This window comes from Dipodomys spectabilis, unplaced genomic scaffold (genome assembly GCF_019054845.1).
Source record: "Dipodomys spectabilis isolate Male_0828 unplaced genomic scaffold, ASM1905484v1 ptg000098l, whole genome shotgun sequence".
NCBI lineage: Eukaryota > Metazoa > Chordata > Mammalia > Rodentia > Heteromyidae > Dipodomys > Dipodomys spectabilis.
In genome coordinates this window covers 1967857-1989503 of record NW_024870775.1, presented here as the reverse complement: position 1 = coordinate 1989503, position 21647 = coordinate 1967857, and the positions used below count along the sequence as shown (strand labels likewise).

Genomic DNA, 21647 nt, shown 5'->3' with positions numbered 1-21647 from the left:
ATTTTTAATTTTATTAAAATTGAATCTATTTTTATTTCATTACTTATACTTGTGGTATCATAGAACTTGATATTTTACTTTAAGGATTAGATGCAACAGATTTCTAAAAAAAGGCCATTACTGAGAAGGCTTTAATTGACAACAGTTTTATCAAAAAAGAAAAAGAAAAAAAGGAAGGAAGACAGAAAGAGAGAGACAAAGTTTACAAAAATCTCAAGTATCTAGATTCTTTTGGTTAATGATTTGATAAAAACAGATGCTCACCAATGAAAACAACTCTGAATTCATTCACAGAGCAAAGCAAACATTTGTAATGTGATTAATTGCTTTTGAATTTGTCTGAAGTTATTTGATTTGTTTAGTCTAGGTTTTAATATACTGTGTTTCTGAAAATAGGTCATATGTACACATCAAATACTTGTTGCTTCTAAAATAGGCCATATGTTTACATCAAATACCTGTTGCTTTGTGAATATCCTGTGTGTGTGTATGTATAACTGCAAACACTTATACATACAGTGGCAAATTTTGAGGGAGGGAGAGCAAAAGAAGTCTAGCCCAGAACATACAGCATACACTCAGCTTCCATGCCTGTTTTCTTCTTACACAGTAAGTTTCCCCAGGGTAAGCCTAACAACTCTATTTTCTTTTGTGTCCCTTACTATCTATGTAGGGCTTTTAACCTAATAGGTGGGTACACAAAAGATACTACATGATTTACTTACTGACCCATGAGAGTTCAGATAAAGATGATTAAAAATAAAGAAAAGAAAATTTGAAAGAACTCATCAACTTGTGATGTATTCTACTAAAATAATCTCTGTACCAAATATAACCGTAACTATGAACATGCATTTTCTATGAATTAGAGAACTGTACTCTCATAACTGAGCTGCTGCATTTTGAAACTTGAGAAGAGGGATGTTTACTTTAACACCTACCGACTTTGAGTGTTAAATCCGTTAAGATGATTCTCTCTGAGTTCAGACACTAATGATAAAACCATCTGTAAAACAAAATCAGTTGCAGGTTAACTCATACCACAAACAGGATTACATTAGTTCTATTTTTCTTGGTGAGAGTGATATTTCCGTTGAGATTCCCTACCCTGTCCTCTCCTTATGTTTTACTTTGTCAGAGCAAAAAGAAAGTAGAGCCAATAAGTGGATTTTACATTAATGTCTATTGTTCTGAATTTCTGAATTCCTCTTTAGGCAATGACAATAGGCAGATGGTTACTTTCCTAAGATTTAAGACTAACCCCATTAAAAACATAAAAACATGGTAAAGTTTATTTTTTTCTTCTTTCCAAATTTAGTTCTTCTTAAAAAATGTTTTTTATATGTATAAAGCTTCCCCCCAAAAGTGTCTAAAATTTTCATAATAGTTTGGAAGAGTTAACATTTCTTGAATTTGGCAAAAATTAAAGATGGCAGAAGAAAACATAGATTACATACAAATACCAAAATATGTAATACTATTTGCAAGATTATTTAGTGAACTTTCTGCCTTGCTTCAACATAAACTTCAAATCAGGTTATTTTAAATACAAGATTTGTTCGACAGTACAAGGCAGTGTTTATACTGGGTAAGGAATGCTCTTCTCCCTGAAATCTCTGTGTGTAAGATGTGTTATGAGAGAGTGCGATTGGTTGATTTACTAAAACTTTCCTGGTTTCCTTCTTCTTTCTCAGAATCTTCCATCTCACAGTTCTTCCTTACATGGCCATAAGTCCACTCAAGGTAAGAAGAGATAAACAAAGAAAAGTTAAACAACTCCCTTGGAGGAGTGAAATGTTTCCATATACCCTTCCTGCTGATGAAACATTCAGCAAAGAAAATTTCAATACTAATAAATTTGCACTCACATTTTTAAGCAATCCGGGATAGTAATCTATAGGCTCATATCCAAGACTTTTAGTGAAAAAACCAACTTCTTTTGTATCAAGTCTGAATGCTGAAAGTATCTGACATAACAAACCCTAAAAAACAAACAGAAAGAAGAATTGTTAGCTTCTTAAAACTGAATGACAATACCTGCTTTGGACCATGCTTAAAATCTGAATCATTTGTAAGTAGGATAGTCCCTCTAAAACCAGTAATCCCACTTTTTTCAGGCACTCAGTGACTGATTCAAGGAGCAAAGAAGAAATGTTAGAATTAAAATTAATATATTTAAATTAAATCAATTTAAACAAATGTTAACACTGAAACAAAATGAACTTAAATTACAATATGCAGGAAATGAACAATGCTTAGCCATAGTAAGAATGGGATCATTTTTAAATTCATTAAAACATTCTAATCAGAGCAGATGCAAGAATTAAGCACATGCAAAGAGCATCTCAAATCAGTAGGGAAAGGAAAAATTACATAAAAATTAGTAACTGGAAAACTGACTTATTAGAAAAAAATATATAATTCTGGCTTTACAAAGCTTATCAAAAATATACTTATTTAATATAGATTAATGTAGGAAATTAAATGAAATAGTAAAAAGAAATGCCTGAATGAAGAATTTTGCATACTGAAAATCAAAAGAGCAGAAGCATAAAGTAAAACAAAATAAAAGTAAAAATAAAACTTTGTTTTTCAGAAAACAATGTAAGTATAAATAGGAAGAGTATTAGTAAAGCTAGAACACATGTAACCAAATTAAAAATACCAAATTAAAAATGCTAAGAATAAAAAATATAACTTTATGAACAATTAAGAAAAATGTAAGTATCTGAGAAACACATGGATGTTAATTTTCTTCATGAAAAGAACCAACTAGAGCAAGAACATGTCACTTTTCATTTATGAATTAAAGCTTTTACTTTTTTACACACATATTGAGGATCTATGAAACAGGTGCTCTCTGTGAGATACAGGAAGAACATAAATGGGGCCTTCCTCTCAAAGTGCAGCTATACATTGCACTGAGGCCCCATGGAGTGTAAGCCAGGGTAACACAGCCCACAATCCACTTCAAGCTTGGAATCCCAGAACCACATCTGCCTAGTAATTTATTACCTAGAGAAGACACTTTATAGGTTAACAGAGGCCCTCATGGAAGAATGCAACTTGACAGCACTCAGAATCATTGATATATCTATTTGTCATACATTTAAGGAAATAAATCCAAATATGACACTGGGGAATATGCTCAAAGGTGTTCATTTTAGTGCTAGTTCTTATCAATGTCTAACAACAGAGAATGATTAATTTACAATATCTTCACACAGTGCCTCAATGCATGCAATTAAAATGTTTATAAGAAAACTTTGGCAGCATTTTAAATGGTTAGAATATTAAGTGAAGGAAAGACAAAGTAAAGTTCTATACTCAGAAATAACTTAAAAATAATCTACACAATGGAGTAAAAAAATAGTGGAAGAAAACATCATCAAATGTTAAGTTACTAAAGGACATTAATGCTTCCTTCTCTATTAGAATGTATCCCGGTTCCATATATGTATGTTACTCTGTGTGTGTGTGTGTGTGTGTGTGTGTGTGTGTGTGTGTGTGTGTGTGTGTGTGTGTGTGTGTGTGTGTGTGTGTGTGTGTGTATGTGTGTGTGAGCGCGCGCATGCGCGCATGTGCACACGCCGCTCCTAGGGCTTGAACTCAGGGCCTGGCTGCTGTTGCTGAGCTTCTGTTTTCTGATGGTTAATTAGAAGGGTCTCAGGGACTTTTCTACCCAGGCTGGCATTAAACCGCGATCCTCAGATCTCAGCCTCTCAAATAGCTAGGATTATAGGTGTGAGCCACTGGCACCTAACTTGTGTATATTACTTTTATAACCAGAAAATATATTTTTAAACTGTTTTATGAGACAAAGCCTGAGACTTGTGTTTCCAATTAACTGTCAAAAGCTAGAAGTATCCCAGGTGCTGGTGATTCATGCCTGTAATCCTAGCTATTCAGAGGCCAAGATCTGAGGATTGCAGTTCAAAGCCAGCTAAGGCAGGAAAGTCTGTGAGACTTTTATCTTCAATAAATTACTCAAAAAAAGCCAGAAGTGGAGCTGTGGCTTAAGTGGTAGAGTGCTAGCCTTCAGCAAAAAGGAGCTCAGAGGCAGTGCCCAGGCCTAGAGTTCAAGCCCCAAAACCAGGAAAAAAAAAAAAAAAAGCCAAGCCTGGCACTGGTGGCTCACACCTGTAATCCTAGCTACTCTGGAGGCTGAGATCTGAGGATTGTGGTTCAAAGCCAGCCTGGGCAGTAAAGTCTGTGAGACTCTTATCTCCAATTAACCACCAGAAAACAAAGTGGCACTGTGGCTCAAGTGTAAAGCGCTCGCTTTGAGCTTAAGAGCTGAGGACAGTGCCCAGGCCTAGAGTTCAAGCCCCACAACTGACCATAAGAAAAAAGTAGAGCTATATCTCAAGTAGTAGAGTGCTAGACTTGAGAGAAAATAGTAAATAAATAAAAATGCTCAGAGACAGTGCACAGTCCCTGAATTCAAATCCTAGGACTGGTACCAAAAAATCCCCAAACAACAACAACAACAACAAAAAAGTTTCTATTTAGAATTTTTAACAACAGTTCAAATAAGATATACAAGTTGGGTGCTGATAGCTCATGCTTATAATCTTATCTACTCAGGAGGCTGAGATCTGAGGACTGTTGTTTAAAACCAGTCCACAGACTCCATCTCCAGTTAACTATTAAATACGGTGGACTGGTAGTGGTAGTGGTAGTATCAGTCACACACACAAAATCCAAGCAAGAGCACAAGGCCCTGAGTTCAAGCCCACGTACCATCACAGGAAAAAAATATACAAGAATTATATAAGAACTGTAAGAGAGATAATTCACATGCAATAAAATCCATCCCATTTTAAGTATACAACTCAATATTAATATTCACAATGAAACTTTCATTTAACTTTTGTTATGTTTTGTCAGACAGGGTCTCACTCCATTGCCTACGCTGATCTTGAACTACTGAGCACCAATATTTCTCTAGACTTCTTTAGTACTTCTCCTGTTCAGCTGGGACTGCAGGTATGTACTACTACCATACCCAGCTCATTTTACATTTTTTAAACAAGCCTACACTTAACTATTATCAGAGAAAACAAATGGTATGTATGTACATAAATGGTTTAATGTATTAATGTAAATTCATATACAAATGCTTGGAGATGACATCCTTATGCAGGGCAAAGGCTAGGTCAGAACAATAAATCCGTGACATGCATACCAGTGGCACTCAGGGTCTTATCATTCATCTGCCATGGTTCTTAACTTCATCATAAAAGATTCCATATATCAAAAAAAGATGAAGAGGGGGACGGGGGAGGCTGGGAAGGGATGTGAAGGATAAACAAAGGAGGAGGCTGCAATGCTTGGTAAGAAATGTACACATTATCCTGCCCATGTAACTGTAACTCCTCTGTACAGTATGTTCATAAATAAAATTAAATTAAATTAAAAAAAAAAAAAAAAAAAAAAAAAAAAGATGAAGACAATATGACAAGTTTCATCCACTATGAACTTAATAACGCATTACAAACATAGACAAAGACTGTGCCCTACACTTTTCCCACCTCAATTCTACAACCTTTCTTCCACAATGATAACCTGTTTGAATCTGGTGCATCCTTTTGTGCAAGTCATAGGACTTTCTCCCTGTGACCTCAAAGCTGCCTTGAAATCCTCCACACCACAATTCCAGGCAACACTTAAGAAATCCAGCATGAAACCTCTTGTCCCTACATGAGATCCAGTGTAGTGTTTTCGACTGAGAAAAGTAGAAGAAAGCTAAGTAGGTATTATTAGTAGGTTAGTAGGTAACTTTGAAACAGTACTACTCAGAAGGCATTCAAGGTTCAAAAAAACACAACAAAAGACAAAATGTATATAGTAGAATTCACAAAAAGTGAATCCACTGGAGCAGGGAGAAAATCTAGAAACTTACAAGATGCAAGTAATCTTAACTCTATAAAGTATAATTCAAAGGCTCCTTACTAGAATGTAAAAGGCTGTTTGCATATATATTACTGCATTTTTTTCTTTCTGTTCAAATCTGCTCGAAGAATAGAAAGCAAACGGGAGGTGACAACAACCTCAAGAGGATCACATCAAAGTTCTTCACAAGAACCAAACATAATGGAATGTGATACACAGGCTACCACTGGGAGATCTTTGAAAGGGTGAGTGGTGATGTTTACATCAGAGGGAAGTACTTGGTGCTTTCAAGCTAGTGAGTATGGAGCCTGCTCCCTCATTTGGAGCCCAATTCAGGTGATCGAGGCAAGGAAAAGCTTAGGTCAAATCTATGTGAGAGTGTTCCAGTCAGACCGAGCAAGAAAAGCAGTAGGCTCAGCAGTCTTATAGTCTAGGCACTAGTAGTTTAGGGTCAGGGGAAGTCTGGGATTTTCATGAAGTGTTTTTTTCATGGTAGGTAGAAAAGGAACAGAACCTGAGGTTCTCTTATGCTACCAGACATCTGTGATCCATTCAATGAGCAGCTAAAGCAGTTTCTAAATCACAGGAGCCATTCTAAGTGCTTTATAAATGGTGATTCATTCAACATTCAGTCTATGGGTAGCTGTTCTTATTGAATCTACCTTAAAGATGAGGACAGTGAGACACAGAGTTTAAGTAGTCTGCCCAAGGCTGGGTACCTACTCTCCACAAGTTAGCAGGAATAGTGTCTAATGATACAAATCTGATTAACTTCAGTTTGATATCCTATCCATGAAGTCCTAGTATCATCCCCAAAGTCAAAAGATCTGCCCTCTACAGTACCCCATTCTATGCACTAAGTTCATCTTCCCTCATTAGTAATATGCTTGTGATACAGAAAAACCACAGTCTCTATGATCCTTCAAGACTTCAGTGTGTTTCATTTGCTCTGCCTTTCACATGGTTAAATATCACTTCTTAAATCAGTTCTAGCAGTTCCAACAATTTAAATTTCCTGAGTGATTTCTATGTATGAGACCACTGAGCTTAATTTTCTATGTATTACATCTCATTGAAAACCCCCAGTTCAGTTTTTAATTAAATTCTATTAAAGTTTCCATTAAGCCACCCATAAACAGAAAGCTATTAAAGCTATTAACCACTATACATCATGTTTGACTCTCAAAAAATTAAAGTGTAGGTACTATCAACCTACAGTGTACAATAGAAGGAAACTAGTTTCAAGACAGTAGCAGATCAATCTCAACTGACTCTTCAATGGTTTTTGGTGCATCCCTCTATTTCCAGTTATTGGGGAGATATGTATACACAGGAGGGTGGATGAATAGGCTGACTTTGGGCAAAGGCAAAACTCCAACTGAAACAAACTAAAGCAAAGGGTTGGAGGCATCCCCAATACTGACAAATAAAAAAAATTAACTCTCTTAAGGAGAACAAGGCCCAGGTTTTCCCCTCTAATCTAGTTCTTCCCAGATACAGTCCTGAGCCCTGGGTCATGCTTGGAGGCTGACTTCTCAACAGTATATAAGTCAAGCCAATGGGAATTAAAAATCAAGAAATCTAGACACTCAATAGGTCCACAGAATACAGCCACCGGCTGTAAATAATTCCTGGGTAATGTTTAAAATGGTTTCAAATGGTTTCTATTTGCAACTACTAGAAATAGCTACTATTTCCAATATCTGTAGTAGTTCCACATGCTGACTTTAACACATGAGTGTTCAAGAATGTATTTCAAGACCACTACTAGAAACCTGTGCACACAGATAACACTGAATTATATATATGTATATATTATATGCAATATATTTATATATCATATGATACATATCTATGATAAAGTTTTAACATATAAATTAGAACAGATTAAGAGGTTAACAATAACAAATAATACAATTAAACAATTATAATAATATACTTTAATGAAATTGCCAGAATCACTACTCTTGTGCTTTGTGGCCATTATTAACTAAGATAATGATTATCTGAACACAAGAACCATGTACTAGGACAGTGGGTCTTATAACGAAAATGGTTACTGGGTAACTAACATAGTGGATTCAAAAGGATAATTTGAGGCCTGGTTGAGGTGGAATTAAGAGTTCCTCATACTACTCGGAATGACATGCACTTTTAAACTTATAAATTGTTTCCTTCTGAAATTTTCCATTTACTATTTCAGTTCTTAGATGGACATAAGTAACTCAATACGTAGAAAGTGAAACCCTGGATAAGAAGGAAATACTATAACATATCTGGCAGATTTCTCCTCGCTTACATTTCCAAAATGACAGTTAAAAATTGATTTTTAAAAATCAAATGCACTGTAACTTCAATTCCCAGGAAAACAAATATTAAATATTATTTAAAAACTAAGCCTTATGTCACAATACTCAGGATTGGAAAAAAATGTAGTGAGAAGGGCACTCTTACTGTTGGGGAATCAAATTTGTAAACCCTTTCTGTGAAGTCACTTGTAACTGCTATGGTTTGAATGTGCCTGTTACCAAACAGTATTGAGAGATAGGACTTCTAAGAAGTAATTAAACCATGAGAACTGTGCTTTCATCTTATGCCATGGATGATATAGCAGGCTGTTACCTGATACAGGTTCCCAGATCTTATACCTCCAAAATGATAAGAAATAAATTTCTGTACTTTATAAATTACTAGGTCTCAGATATTCTGTTCTAACAGTACAAGACAGATTAAAACAATAGTTAAATCATTAAAATCCCTGTCCAATACTCAGTAATTCAATTTCCAAAAGTGTATCCTAAGGAAAGACTTATGTTAATAACATCATTACTCAATACAAAACTAAAAGCCACTCACGATATTAGACTGGCAGAATTTCTCGTGATTTATACACAAGACTGAATAATGTTGTAAAAGATATTGAATGATATAAGAAAATACAAAAATTGAAAGTTAAAGAGCAAAACTAAATATTCAATGTGATTTTAGTTTTGTATGTACAAAACCTACTGGGAAGAAACCAGGCATAATCCTAGCTACTTAGGAGGAAGAGGCAGGAAGATCTTGAGTATGGGGTCATCTCAGGCAAAGGCAAGCGGTTACAAGACTCTGTCTCAAAAACAAAACAAAATGGGGGCGGGGGGAGGATGGGAAGGGATGGGAAGGGGAAACAAAGGAGGAGGCTACAATGCTTGATAAGAAATGTAGTCGTTATCTTGCCCATGTAATTGTAACCCCTCTGTACAGTATTTTCACAATAAAAAAATAAAAAATAAAAAAAACAAGGTAAAACAGAAAGCCTGTAGGTAAAGAGCTCTTGTTTAATGTGGATAAGGCCCCACGTTTAATGGCTGGGGGAGAGTGTTGGACTTGGAAGAAATATAACAAATAGCTAACATAGGTTATTTTAGGGTGTTTAAATTTTTTCTTTTAATTGATATATATTTCAAAAGTTTAATTATTATATTTTAATTTTTAAACATGAGAATATTTTATAAAACAAAATTACATGGTTTGATTTATGTCTGTTTTACCATGATTCTCTAATATGAATGTATGAATTGGTAAGGGGTTGAAGGGGTGAAAAGTTTTGTACATAGATAAGTACTAAAAACATGAGGCCTGTCTATGGTTACATAGCATTTAAAACAGACACTTCAAAATTTAGTCCCCTAAATTTCTCTTTTAAGGAAATTACAAACTGACAATCTGGGCTGGGCTTGTAGCTTAAGGGTAGGACTGTCTGCATAGTATATGTGAGCCCCTAAATTTGATCCTCAAGATTAATAAATAAAAATTATTAAATATTGCTCATTACAAAGAACTTTTTTTACTGCCACCTAGTGGCATATACTCAAAACAAAATCTCTAAAGACCAAGTTTTTGGTTCTTTTTTTTCTTTCATTTTATTTTATTGAAAATGTGATGTATAGAGGGATTACAGTTACGTAAGTAAGGTAATGAGTACATTTCTTGTCAAATACTGTTACCCTCTCCCTCATTTTCTGCCACGTTCCGTCTCCTGACTCACTTCCCCCAAGCTGCAAAGTTTATTTCCAATATAGTGTCTTGTGAGTATTGCTGTTGCATTGGTTCACCCTTTGTTCTTTCTCTCACCATTTTGTTATTCCCCTTCCCTTCCTCAAATCAGACAAACGTGTGTGTGTGTGTGTGTGAGAGAGAGAGAGAGAGAGAGAGAGAGAGAGAGAGAGAGAGAGAGAGAGAGAAGAGAGAGAGAGAGGCGCAGGTTACCAAAATAAAAAAAACAGTAACAACAGGTGATAAACCAAAGAAAAGGAGAAAAGAAATAACTTCTCACCATATTTTTTTTATTTTTTTATTTTTAGTCCGGTTGTGGGGCCTGAACTCTGGGCCTGGGCGCTGTCCCTAAGCTCTTCAGCTCAAGGCTAGCACTCTACCACTTGAGCCACAGCGCCACTTCCGGCTTTTTTCTTTTTGCTTATGTGGTGCTGAGGAATCGAACCCAGGGCCTCATGCATGCAAGGCAAGTGCTCTACCACTGAGCCACCTTCCCAGCCCAATTATACATTTTTTTTTTTTTTTTGGTCGGTTGTGGGGCTTGAACTCTGGACCTGGGTTCTGTCCCTCAGCTCTTCAGCTCAAGGCGAGTGCTCTACCACTTGAGCTACTCACCATATTTTTTTTAAGTCTCGTATTTCCATATCTTGGAGTTCATTTTGATCAGCATTGTTTTTATATGGTCATGAATACATAGCTATTGAGCTATTGTGATCCTCTGCTAGGACTATCCTAGACCTATACTAATTATTATAAATGAGGGAAACCATGTAACCTATGTTTCTTTGGGTCTAGTTCACTTCACTTAATAGGATTTTTTCCAAGTCTTTCCATTTTCCTTATGAATGGAGCGATATCATTCTTTCTGATAGAAGCATAGAATTCCATTGTGTATATATGCCACATTTTCATCTACTGAGGGGCATCTGGGTTGGTATCTTAACTGTGGTAAATAACAATGCAATGAACATAGTTGTGCTGGTAGCTTTAGTGTGATCTTGTTTGTGTTCTTCTGGGTAAATGTCCAGGAGTGGGATAGCTGGATCATAGGGTAGTTCTATGTTTGTCTTTTGAGGAATCTCCATACTGCTTTCCGGAGTGGTTGAACAAGTTTACATTCCCATCAACAGTAAAGTAGCATTCCCTTTTGGTCACATCTCCGCCAGCATCAACTATTGTTTCCTTGATAATGGCCATTCTAACTGGAGTAAGGTGGAATCTCAATGTGGTTTTGATTTGCATTTCTTTTATGGCTAGAGATGTTGAATATTCTTAATGTGTCTATTGGTTATTCTTATTTCCTCTCCAGAGAAGTCTCTTTTTAATTCTTTAGCCCACTTATTAATGGGGTGGTTGTTTCTTTGAGGATTTGTTATGGGAGGGGTTAATTTTTTGAGCTCTAGGTATATTTTTGATATGGGGCCCTTGTCTGTTGTATAGCTAGTAAAGATCTTCTCCCAATCTGTGGACTTTTTATTTATCTTGCTAGTGATGTCTTTTGCCATGCAGAAGTTTAATACAATCCCATTTATCCAGTCTTTCTTTGATTTGTTGTGTTTTTGGAATTTTATTTAGGAAGTTTCAACCTGTGCCAAGGAACCCTAGTATATCCCCTATCCCTTCCTGTAATATTTTCATGGCATCTGCTCTTACCTTGAAATCTCTGATTTCAGTTGATTCTGGTGCAGGGTGATATAAAAGGATCTAAATTCAGTTTTCTACATGTACATAGCCAATTCTGCCTGAACCATTTGTTGAGGCTCTCTTTCTTCCATCTAATGATTTGGCTCTTAAAGAGAGATTCCTACTCATGTAAGAATACATTCTTCTTAAAATATTGGCAAAGAAATCTTCTCCAACTTATTCACTTTATTAATGAGGAACTGGGTGTAAACCAGCATCAACAAAAACAATGTAGACATAAATAAACATGTTCTGACAGTTTGGGGTTTTTGTTGTTTTTTTTTTGTTGTTGGTGGTGGGGGGTCTGAACTTTAGGCTTGGGCGCTGTCTCACAGCTCTTCTAAGGCTAGTACTCTACCACTTGAGCCACAGTGCCACTTCTAGCTTTTTCTGCTTATGTAGTGCTGAGGAATTGAACCCAGGGCCTCATGCATGCAAGGCAAGCACCCCACCACTGAGCCACCTTCCCAGCCCCATGTTCTGATATATTTTTTTAAGTATCAATATACTGTCCTGACTTGTAATCTAAAATATTTCAAAGGTAGGGGGGTGTAGAAACTAATATGGCTATATACAAAATAATTTCAAGTCCAAAGTTGACTCATATAGGAATTTTAGAAATGAAATGACTCTGCTTATTCTTGAAAAGCCATTGAGAATACTCATATTATGAAGGTGAACTTTCTAAGTCAAGTTTTAACTAAATCAGGGGAAACTCACTGCCCTTGTTTTTCAGGTATTCTTATTTCTAAGCTTACTCTGTTTGCTCTATCTTGTGGCAGGAGGGGTAGGAAAATTGGACCAAAGAGGCCATGGTTTGGCACATGGTCAGGGTGTGGAAGATGAGCTGTGTTTTTTTATTCGGGCAAAGGACTAGGAGAGCCAAACTGTGGTCAATATTCTCGAACTGAGACAGAACACATATTTTATGCTTCTCCAAAAAATTTTTTTCATCTGATCACTAAGGTCTTAGAATTTCTACCACTTTGCTATGTATAACATGAGTCTTTAACCATTATATGTGTATGTGTATATACACTATTTGTAAACCAGATTCATTTTGTCAACAAACACACTGTATTCAAGCCACTCTCCTGGAACTCCTGGGATGAGCAGCCCTTATGGAGATGGAAACAGACCTAATACAAACACCAAGATATAAAGTGCTATTATGAGGGGTAAGAAAGTAACTGTGGGAACAGAAGAAAAAGGATGAGTTCCAATTGGCAGTTTTCAGAGTACTCCCACAGTGATGACCTGTGAGCAGCTAGAGAAGTAGGAAAAGTGCATGATGTGGAAGGGAGCAAAGAGGTGGAAACGGGGCCAACAGGGAAATGTTCCTGTCACCCTGACAGCTCCAAACTTTCACACAGTTCCTAAGCACAGGCTGCCTCCCACATGATTACAGCCCATCTGGTCACACTTCCTTCTAGCCATTGACTAGATCCTTGTGATCAAGTGAAGTCAGACTCCCGTCTGGTTGTTAAAACCACCCAGTCCATTCCCACTCCCTAGCATTTCTTTCTTCTGAGGAACCTTCCTGTCCATCTCTAGCTCCCAGTTGCTCTTTTCTTTCAAAACCATCTTTAAGATTCCTGTTCTAGTTTCCATCTTAATCTGATCTGTCCTCCTGAAATCTCCATGGTCTATAATTTATTATTTTTTCAGGAAGCTTTGCAATGTTGTTAAAAGCATGCTTTCTTCATTCCACTCAGTAGCCAACGGGATCTAGAAGAGGCAGCCACATTATTTTTCATATTTCTTAGGGCAACTATGAACTAGACTCAAGCATTTTACGTAATAGTTATTCAATAAACACCAGCTGAATCCAAATGCATAGTCTTTTAAACTACTAAACAAGGTATGCACTCAAAGTTTCCTTTGTGATCTCCTTAAAGGAAAGCATAAGGAATTTTCTTTGCCTCAATTTCTTTCCTAAATTTCAGGTTATAAAGGGGCTACAAAATATTGAAGAAAAAAATGACATTTGTTATCACTTTTACTTGAAACACCCTGACTCAATCTGGTAATGCTGAATAAAACCTGCACACTGATATAGACATAATTTCACTGAAAATATGGTGCTTTGCAGCTTCCTAGCTTATGGTAACTATAAGCAGTCTGAAAAGGTTCACAAGCAGGAGTTGCAGTAGCAAACATCTCTGTGCTTTTAAAAGGAGCTTGGACTCAAGTGGTAGAGCATGAGCCTTGAGCTGAATTGTTCAGGGACAGCTCCCAGGCCTAGAGCTCAAGCCCCACGACAAAAAAAAAAAAAAAAGAGAGAGAGATAAATCTTTCATGCGATTATTTCTAACATATTTATAAGATTATGTCTTTGTTGCCTTGTATGTCCCTCCCCCATGGTATAACCCCTGCTTTCACTATATATGATGTTGGTATATGTGGAGGGGAAGGGAAAAAACAAATTGTTACAACAGGGATACAGGAGGACCCATTGCAACAATGAGATGTACAAGTCCTTATGTCAAAAAACGAACTTTACAACTTTGGAGGGGGGGCCGGGAGGGGGAGGGGCGGATACGAAGGGACAGGAAGAAGAAACAAAGCAGGAGGCTACAATGCTTGATAAGAAATGTGCTCATTATCTTACCCACGCAATTGTAACCCCTCTGTACAGTATTTTCACAATAAAAATATATTTTTTAAAAAAGGAGCCTGGAAAAGTCCAAAGCAGTCTCAGCAGCATTCAAATACAAGGTATTATGCACAGGCATACAGTTTTGAAAATCTTCTTTCCAGAAAATCTGATTAGTAAAACCAAGCTTTTCTTAGCTAAATGCAATTTATTTCATTATTTTATCTCTCTTCTTGGGCATTCTTGAGGTTATTTCACTATGTGTTTAACTGTCTTTTCTCAAGCCTTTAACAGAGGTATCTGGTCCAGAAATGGGTCAAGAAATGCTACCATTTGGGCTGAGAAGGTGGCTCAGTGGTAGAGCACTTGCCTTGCATGCCTGAGGCCCTGGGTTCGATTCCTCAGCACCACATACGCAAAAAGAAAAAAGCCGGGAGTGGCGCTGGGGCTCAAGTGGTAGAGCACTAGCCTTGAGCTGAAGAGCTGAGGGACAGTGCCCAGGCCCAGAGTTCAGGCCCCACGACCGGACCCAAAAAAAAAAAAAGAAAAGAAAAGAAAAAAGAAATGCTACCATTTTGAATACTTGGCAGTTCTTTTACCATATAAAATATCTGTGCCCAAACACTGAATTAGTCACTTCCTTTTTTATGTTCCCACGTCGTTTTATGTAAACATCTAGTAAAACATTTATGTTTTTATACTGGAATTGTTTGCTTACTTAACCAATATTAAAATTCCTAAATTAATTAAGTCACCTGCAAGTGATTTTCCAAACTGAGTGTCATACTGTCTTATTTTCTTAATAATACAATCTTAAATTATCACTTCCCCTTGCTAACAAAGATGACCTAGAAAATATACCAATATATAACTGTCACTAAATTTATTTTAAGGAAAATAAATTGCCCCCTAGAGAGTTAAGTAGACCTGCAATGCTCTGCATAGCACTGCATGACTAATAAGCTAAGTGTCACAAAACCTTAAATGAAGACCCATACGTAATTTTAGCCAGAAGAACTGAATGTCACAAAGATGTCAATTCTCTAACAAACATCCAATGCAGGATCACTGACAATCCTAAATAGGATTTTTAGAAGAACTTCACAGACTTTGCTAAAATTTACACAAAACTTTTTCTTACTATGTACTGCACTCACTTAAGGGGCTAATAAGCATAGTATGTCTCAAAAAAAGTAGAAAATTACAGAAATAAAAAGGCAGCATGATTCCATTTATATAAGTTCAAAAACAGGCACACTAAACAAGCTGTTGTCTATGCCTACAAGCACACGTGGAAGAACAACAATCCTTGACATTACTTCGACATAAGATTCTAAGATACAACAGAGAATGAAGTGAAGATATTGCCCATTCTCATAGTTACTCTGTCCTGTCAGTCCATAGCATCTATAATACTGAGATTTCTCAGAAAGAAGCTCACTAGTAGTAGTCTGACAAACTCTTCTAAAATCTGAAATCTTTAACATCCGAAGACATTAAGAACAGTATTTTCAAATTATGAGATTAAAAAAATCATTGCTGCTGACAGAACTATAAAAAAAGATTCAAACTATTTGAAAAGTTTTTCTGAATTCTGTTAAGTTAAAAAAAAAATTCAGTAGCATTTTAGGAGATTCCTGAATTAAGAAAAAGGTATTTCAAATGTACCTAGTACATATGATACCATATAATCTATAATCCAAGTAAAAAAGAAAATTAAATTCTAAATTAAAGGTATAATTTATTTTAGTCTATTCTTTCTGAATATCATTATATATAAATTATTTTTAAAATCATTTTAAGAAAAAAGACATTATTTTCATTACAAATATCTGTGATAATATATTACTTAGCAAAGAAGTAAGTGGTTGGATTCTTTAGGAATGAAGATAGACTAAGCTTCCTTTAGTCTGAATAAACTCACCCAAACAAGGCCACAGATAGCTAACAATAACCAACTATCATACCTAGAACCCAATAACTTGCTTCCAACAGTTAATGGTCTTGTGTTTTAGTCTTACTATAGAATAATCTATTCAACTAAATAGATCTGCAAATTCCACAGTTCCTTTTATGTCAATCTGGTATTTAAACTTTTAAATTATTTCTAGTTTTATAGAATCTACATCTTAAGAATAAGAGGAACAATTCCAACTACAGAGAAACAACATAAAACATAGCTGAGAAATACTTTTCCTCATAGTAAGAGAGATTCAATACGTAGTTATTAATGATTTTGCATTTCTATAAACCAAACTCAGAGATGCATAAAAGTATTTCAAATATGACTTCAGAACAAGGAAGAAGCCAGAGAAAAATTGGTTTTTCCTCAGAAACTGAAATCTTTTTTTTTTAATTTAATTTAATTTTTTTTGTGAACATACTGTACAGAGGGGTTATAATTACATGGGCAGGATAATGCATACATTTCTTATCAAGCATTGCAGCCTCCTCCTTTGTTTACCCTTCACATCCCTTCCCTACCTCCCCCCTACCTCCCCACCACCCAATCCTCCCCCCTCCCCACCCCCGCCCCCCCCCGCACCAACGTTGTAAAGCTCGAGAAACTGAAATCTTAACACTTTTAAAATGGAGGTATTATTGAAAAGGCTAGTGTTATTGATCAATCTCCTTAAGTAGGATGCTGTAATGTCATTAAAGTGAGTATGCTGAAGACAATCAGATTCTTACCATTTTGACACTGATTTTGGCCTGTTGCGGGGGGGGGGGGGGGGGGGGGGGGGAGGCGGGGGGTGTTAGTACACTGCTGCTCTGTGACTCCTAGATACCCACCCTTCTACATGGTAACAGCCAAAAATATCTCCAGACTTTGCCAAGTCACTTTAAGAGTAAAACTGCCTCTGCTGAGAGGCTCTGGTTTAAAACTATATCCACATTTAAAAATTCGTTTGAATTATAGGTTTGAATATTCTTCTTGCCTTTGGTATAAAGAGAAATAGCAGGGGCTAGGAAGGTGGCTCAGTGGTAGAGCGCTTGTCTTGCAATGCATGAGGCCCTGGGCTCGATTCCTCAGCACTACATAAGCAAAAAGAAAAAAGCTGCAAGTGGCACTGTGGCTCAAGTGGTAGAGCGCTAGCCTTGAGCTGAAGAGCTGAGGGACAGTGCCCAGGCCCAGGGTTCAGGCCCCACAACCGGACCCCCCCCCCCAAAAAAGAAAAAAAGATAAATAGCAATATACAGGGAGATTTGTGAGGCTGATACAGAAATAATCATAGGAGTTATTCTGTAAAGAGACCAAGTCACAGAATAGCATCATAATTTCACTTATGTGAAAACAAACATAAATAAATAACTTCCACATATTAAGACAAAATCAGAAAGATCACTAAACCCACTGAAATTAGTAATTGCTTCTGTAGTGGCATATAATTGACACTGGAGGTAGGTTCTGATATCCTTGGGTTATTATAAGACTTTTTAATGCATTTTATGGTTAATTTTTAAAATTGAAGGCACTAGGCATGGTGGAACAAAAAAACATAATCCTGACACTTGGAAGGCTGAGGCTTGAAGATTGAGAGTTTGAGGGTCAATCTGGACTATGCAGCAAGGCCCTGTCTACACATGCATACATACATACATACATATAGTAGTAGTAGTAGTAACAATAGAAATAGTAAAAAATAAAGAAAAGGACTGAAAGAAAGGTCATGGAACTAGAAAATGTATCTTACCTAACAACCTTGAATTTTTTACTTTTATTTTCTTTTTTGGCAGTACTTTGGTTGGGCCTGGCATTTTGCTAAGCATTAATGTTTGTTGCTGAGCCACATTTCTAGCCCTAGGTTTTGCTCATTTTGACATAAGGTCTGGCTTCCTGCCTGGGTGCCATCCACTGATGAGAGGTTTCTCAAAAGCTAAGCTTTGTGTGCCACTGCATCAAGTCTTCATCAAGAAGGGGGGGTCTCACGGACTTTTTTCTGCCCAAACTGGCCTCGTAACTCATACCACAATCCCAACATTCTCAGCTTCTCAAGTAGCTAGGATGACAGGTATGAGTCATCAGTGCCCAGCTTGAAACAGCTTTTTTTTTTTTTTTAAGTGCCAGGCCTTCCCCAGTTTTCATTTCTATGAAATACAGAAGATAAAATGGCTTTCATAAAGTGGTTACAAAATTAATAAGACCCAAGCATGAAAAGGTAGAAGCAAAATTTTAGGGCTCACCACACACCCCGCTCATCAGCAGCTGCTGAGGTGAAGCCTCAGTTTGGATGAGGATAGCTGTAATCTGACAGTCAGATAAGCCCTGTTCTATGCTGCTGCCTTCTTACTGTCACAGTCAAATCCATCTCCTGCTGTCTTCCATAAATGCAAAGGCTTGTTCTTTCATACTCTTATCTGATATAGTTGGCATTATTGTGTTTTTCACAACCAAATACTATCAGAGGGACCTAAGAGTGTAAGTATGACAGTTGACTCACCTAGGCCAGTGTTTCTCATGGTGTGATAAGCAGGTATCTCAATCTGACTCTCCATACCATGCAGAATACCTTGGTCCTACTCCAGACCACAAAATTAAAACTCTGGGGTCATCCTAGAATCAGTTTCTCTGACAGGACAACTGACTGCCCCATGGCACTCCAAGTCTGAGAACCACCACCCTTCTGCCAGATCCCAAAAACCTAGAGAAGACAACAGGAGACACTTGCTATATTATCCTACAACCTCTTTATCTTGGCTGGAGCCATCTTCCACTGTTCCAAACAAAACCTTCACCAGGGGTCAGATAAGCCATAGACCCTGTGTGCAGCAGAGTTACTTGAGAAACGGAGTTATACTCTTATGATGCTGACACCCCAAGTCTTGGAATTGGGCACACTTGGTTCCACTAGTAACTATGACACTCAGTGAAAAGAAAAAAAATCACTTACTGTCACCAACCTTCAGTTTCTTTTTCCATGAAATGGGCTAACACCTATCAAGATTACAAAGACAGAAAGAAACTATGTATATAATTCACACAACAAGAGATGGAGTTCATACTTGGTGCTAAATAAATGTTTGTTTCTTTGGGTCAGTACTAGGGCTGATCCAGTTTCTCTGACATAGGCCAGTCTAGAAGCTGCCCTCATTAGGAGCAAACACAAAGAAGCCTTTCATGCATTCTGTTCATAACTCTGCAGCCTACACTGTTTAAGTGCCTTCCATTTTTCCAGATTAGAGATCTTGTCTCTACCTTCTCCTCCTTAGGGTCCTTCATTCTTCATTCCCACATCCCTAGAAAGGCAGAGTCAACCACTATGGTTATGGCTTCAGGATGCACACAGCTGGTGGTTTTTTAATGTAACTTTTTCCTTGGCTCTTGTCACTGGTTCCTATCACTACTTCACAGCCCAGCACCATTATTACCTTTGGGGAAAAGACAAAACTCTGGGAAGCTCATCAGGCCTGGCACCTTTGCTGTATAATCTCATGAGAGGTCAGAGGTTCCTACAGGGCAAACACCCTTGTGTGGCAAAAGGCAAAGATTCTTTTCTCTTGTATTTATTTTTCTTTATATCTATACTTTCAATCTTCATGACCAATAAACCTGATACTCCTAACAATGATGGTTACATGGCAGTCTAAAATTTAAAACTGAGTTTATTTTCCCTATAGTTCATAATTTTGTTTCCTATTTTTACTTCCTAAAGTTTCACGTTCTCTTGGGGTTTTATGTCCTTTCCCTGACTGACTCATGGACTCCTGACACTTATTCTGAGGCCTAATCCATCCTAATGGTTTTCTCAGCTCACTCTTAAGTTCCCAAAGAAACAGAATGATATGTCCCTATAATTAAAAAAGTAATACTACAAATAAAAAGTTATTAATGATATATTAAGTAATGACCAAAAAACATTTCTTTTAATTTAAAAGTTGGTCTATATAGGATTTTTTTCCCTAATAGCACAACATTTTTTTCTGGTATGCTATTCAAATTCTCAATATACCAAATGCTCTAACGTAAAAGACAGAACCAACCTATTCCCATCCCCCCCTTTTTTTTTTGTAATTTTATATACAAGGCCAAGTTTTGCAGACAAGTTTTTGTAACTTTTTCTTCAAAATCTTGCCTTCAATGGCTTTTTAAAAAATTTGTATGTCCCACTGCAGTTTAAATGAAATGATCTACAATAAAAAGTTAACTGCCTCTGTATAGCATCTTTACAATAAAATAAAATAAAAAACTTGACTGGCCTGGTATTTTTTAGAGCCCTCTTTACTATGAAATAAACACTCAGAAATCTGGAGAATTGCAGTGATTAAGTGTGTAAGTGAGAAGGAAGGCTGCTCATTCACAGAACCTTCTAACACCCACTGTTTACATAGCCTATTCCGTGAGCAGGATGCTGACATAACACAATTCACAGAATTTCCAAACACAGATCCAATCATAACAAAGTCTGCCGTTTTTACTTTTGCTTACAGAACCTCTTGCTTGCTCACTCATTAGTTCCAGGGGGGGTGGGGGGGAAATAGCATTGGTTTTCCAAAAACCAAAATCAAAAGGCTTTTGAAAATAAGCCTGGACTAAGTATCAGTGTGAAGGGTTCAAATCATGTTGTTAAAATCTATTTTAAGACTGTAAAGAAAAGACATAGATAGGTAGACCCAGAAATATATGCCTTCCTAAGAATATTTAACCTGAGCAAGTCACAAGCTTGAGATAGTTTACACAACATAAATATTCCTCTCTTTTGCAAGTATTCTCACCTTCCTGCCTGCCTCGGCTTTCCCACTTGCCATAGTACCTGCCTTGTGAATCTCAACCCATCATTCTACATCTTCTCTTCCCAGTACCCACAAGGTTGAACACTGCTGGAGAAATCCCACAACAGAGCCTCAGACCATAGCACTGCAACGGGCCCAGCTCTCTCCTATGCTTCTTCGCTCAATTTGCCTGCTCACCTCCTGAGCAACGATTTCCTGTCTCGTTACACTATCAACTCTTCCCTAAAACACCAGGTAGAGAACCTCACCTTATATATAGTTGAGAAAACAGCAATAAACTCTCATTTCAACACCAACCAATTTACAAACGCACCTATATTCTCCCTGTTTTGTCTTTCCTCCAGATCTAATGGAAGGAAGTTCTTGGTTCTCATAAAGTACAGCTCTACTTGGGCTCTGACAACTATAATTCCTCTTTCAGGACCCTCACAACACAGATCCCACTCACCCACACCATCACCTAATTTCCTCCAGAAGCTTACAAACATTCAGGAAGAGCTCTGTAGCTTCAAAGAAAAATGTTCTCCTTGACTCACACCTTCCTCTTAATTTCGGCCCATTTCTTTGGCTCTCAGTATTGCACAATTTCCTCAGAAAAGTGTCAAAATTCATCTTCCAACATCTCTACCTCACATTCATTCACTCTTCAGACTGCTCTACTCTGGCCTCTATCCCTCCCAATTCTATGGTCAGAAATGGAGCT

The 21647-nt window shown here is 37.0% G+C and overlaps 1 protein-coding gene across 1 annotated transcript in view; it reads right to left on the bottom strand.

Annotated features, from left to right (window-relative positions):
* The window catches only part of Fancc (FA complementation group C), a 213212-nt gene that overhangs the window by 77311 nt on the left and 114254 nt on the right, over positions 1 to 21647 (bottom strand). The window contains exons 5-6 of the mRNA XM_042687050.1: positions 1869 to 1982; positions 942 to 1006 (exon numbers count right to left, since the gene is read on the bottom strand). Coding sequence (XP_042542984.1) covers positions 942 to 1006; positions 1869 to 1982 — 179 coding nt within the window. The remainder of the gene's footprint in view (positions 1 to 941; positions 1007 to 1868; positions 1983 to 21647) is intronic.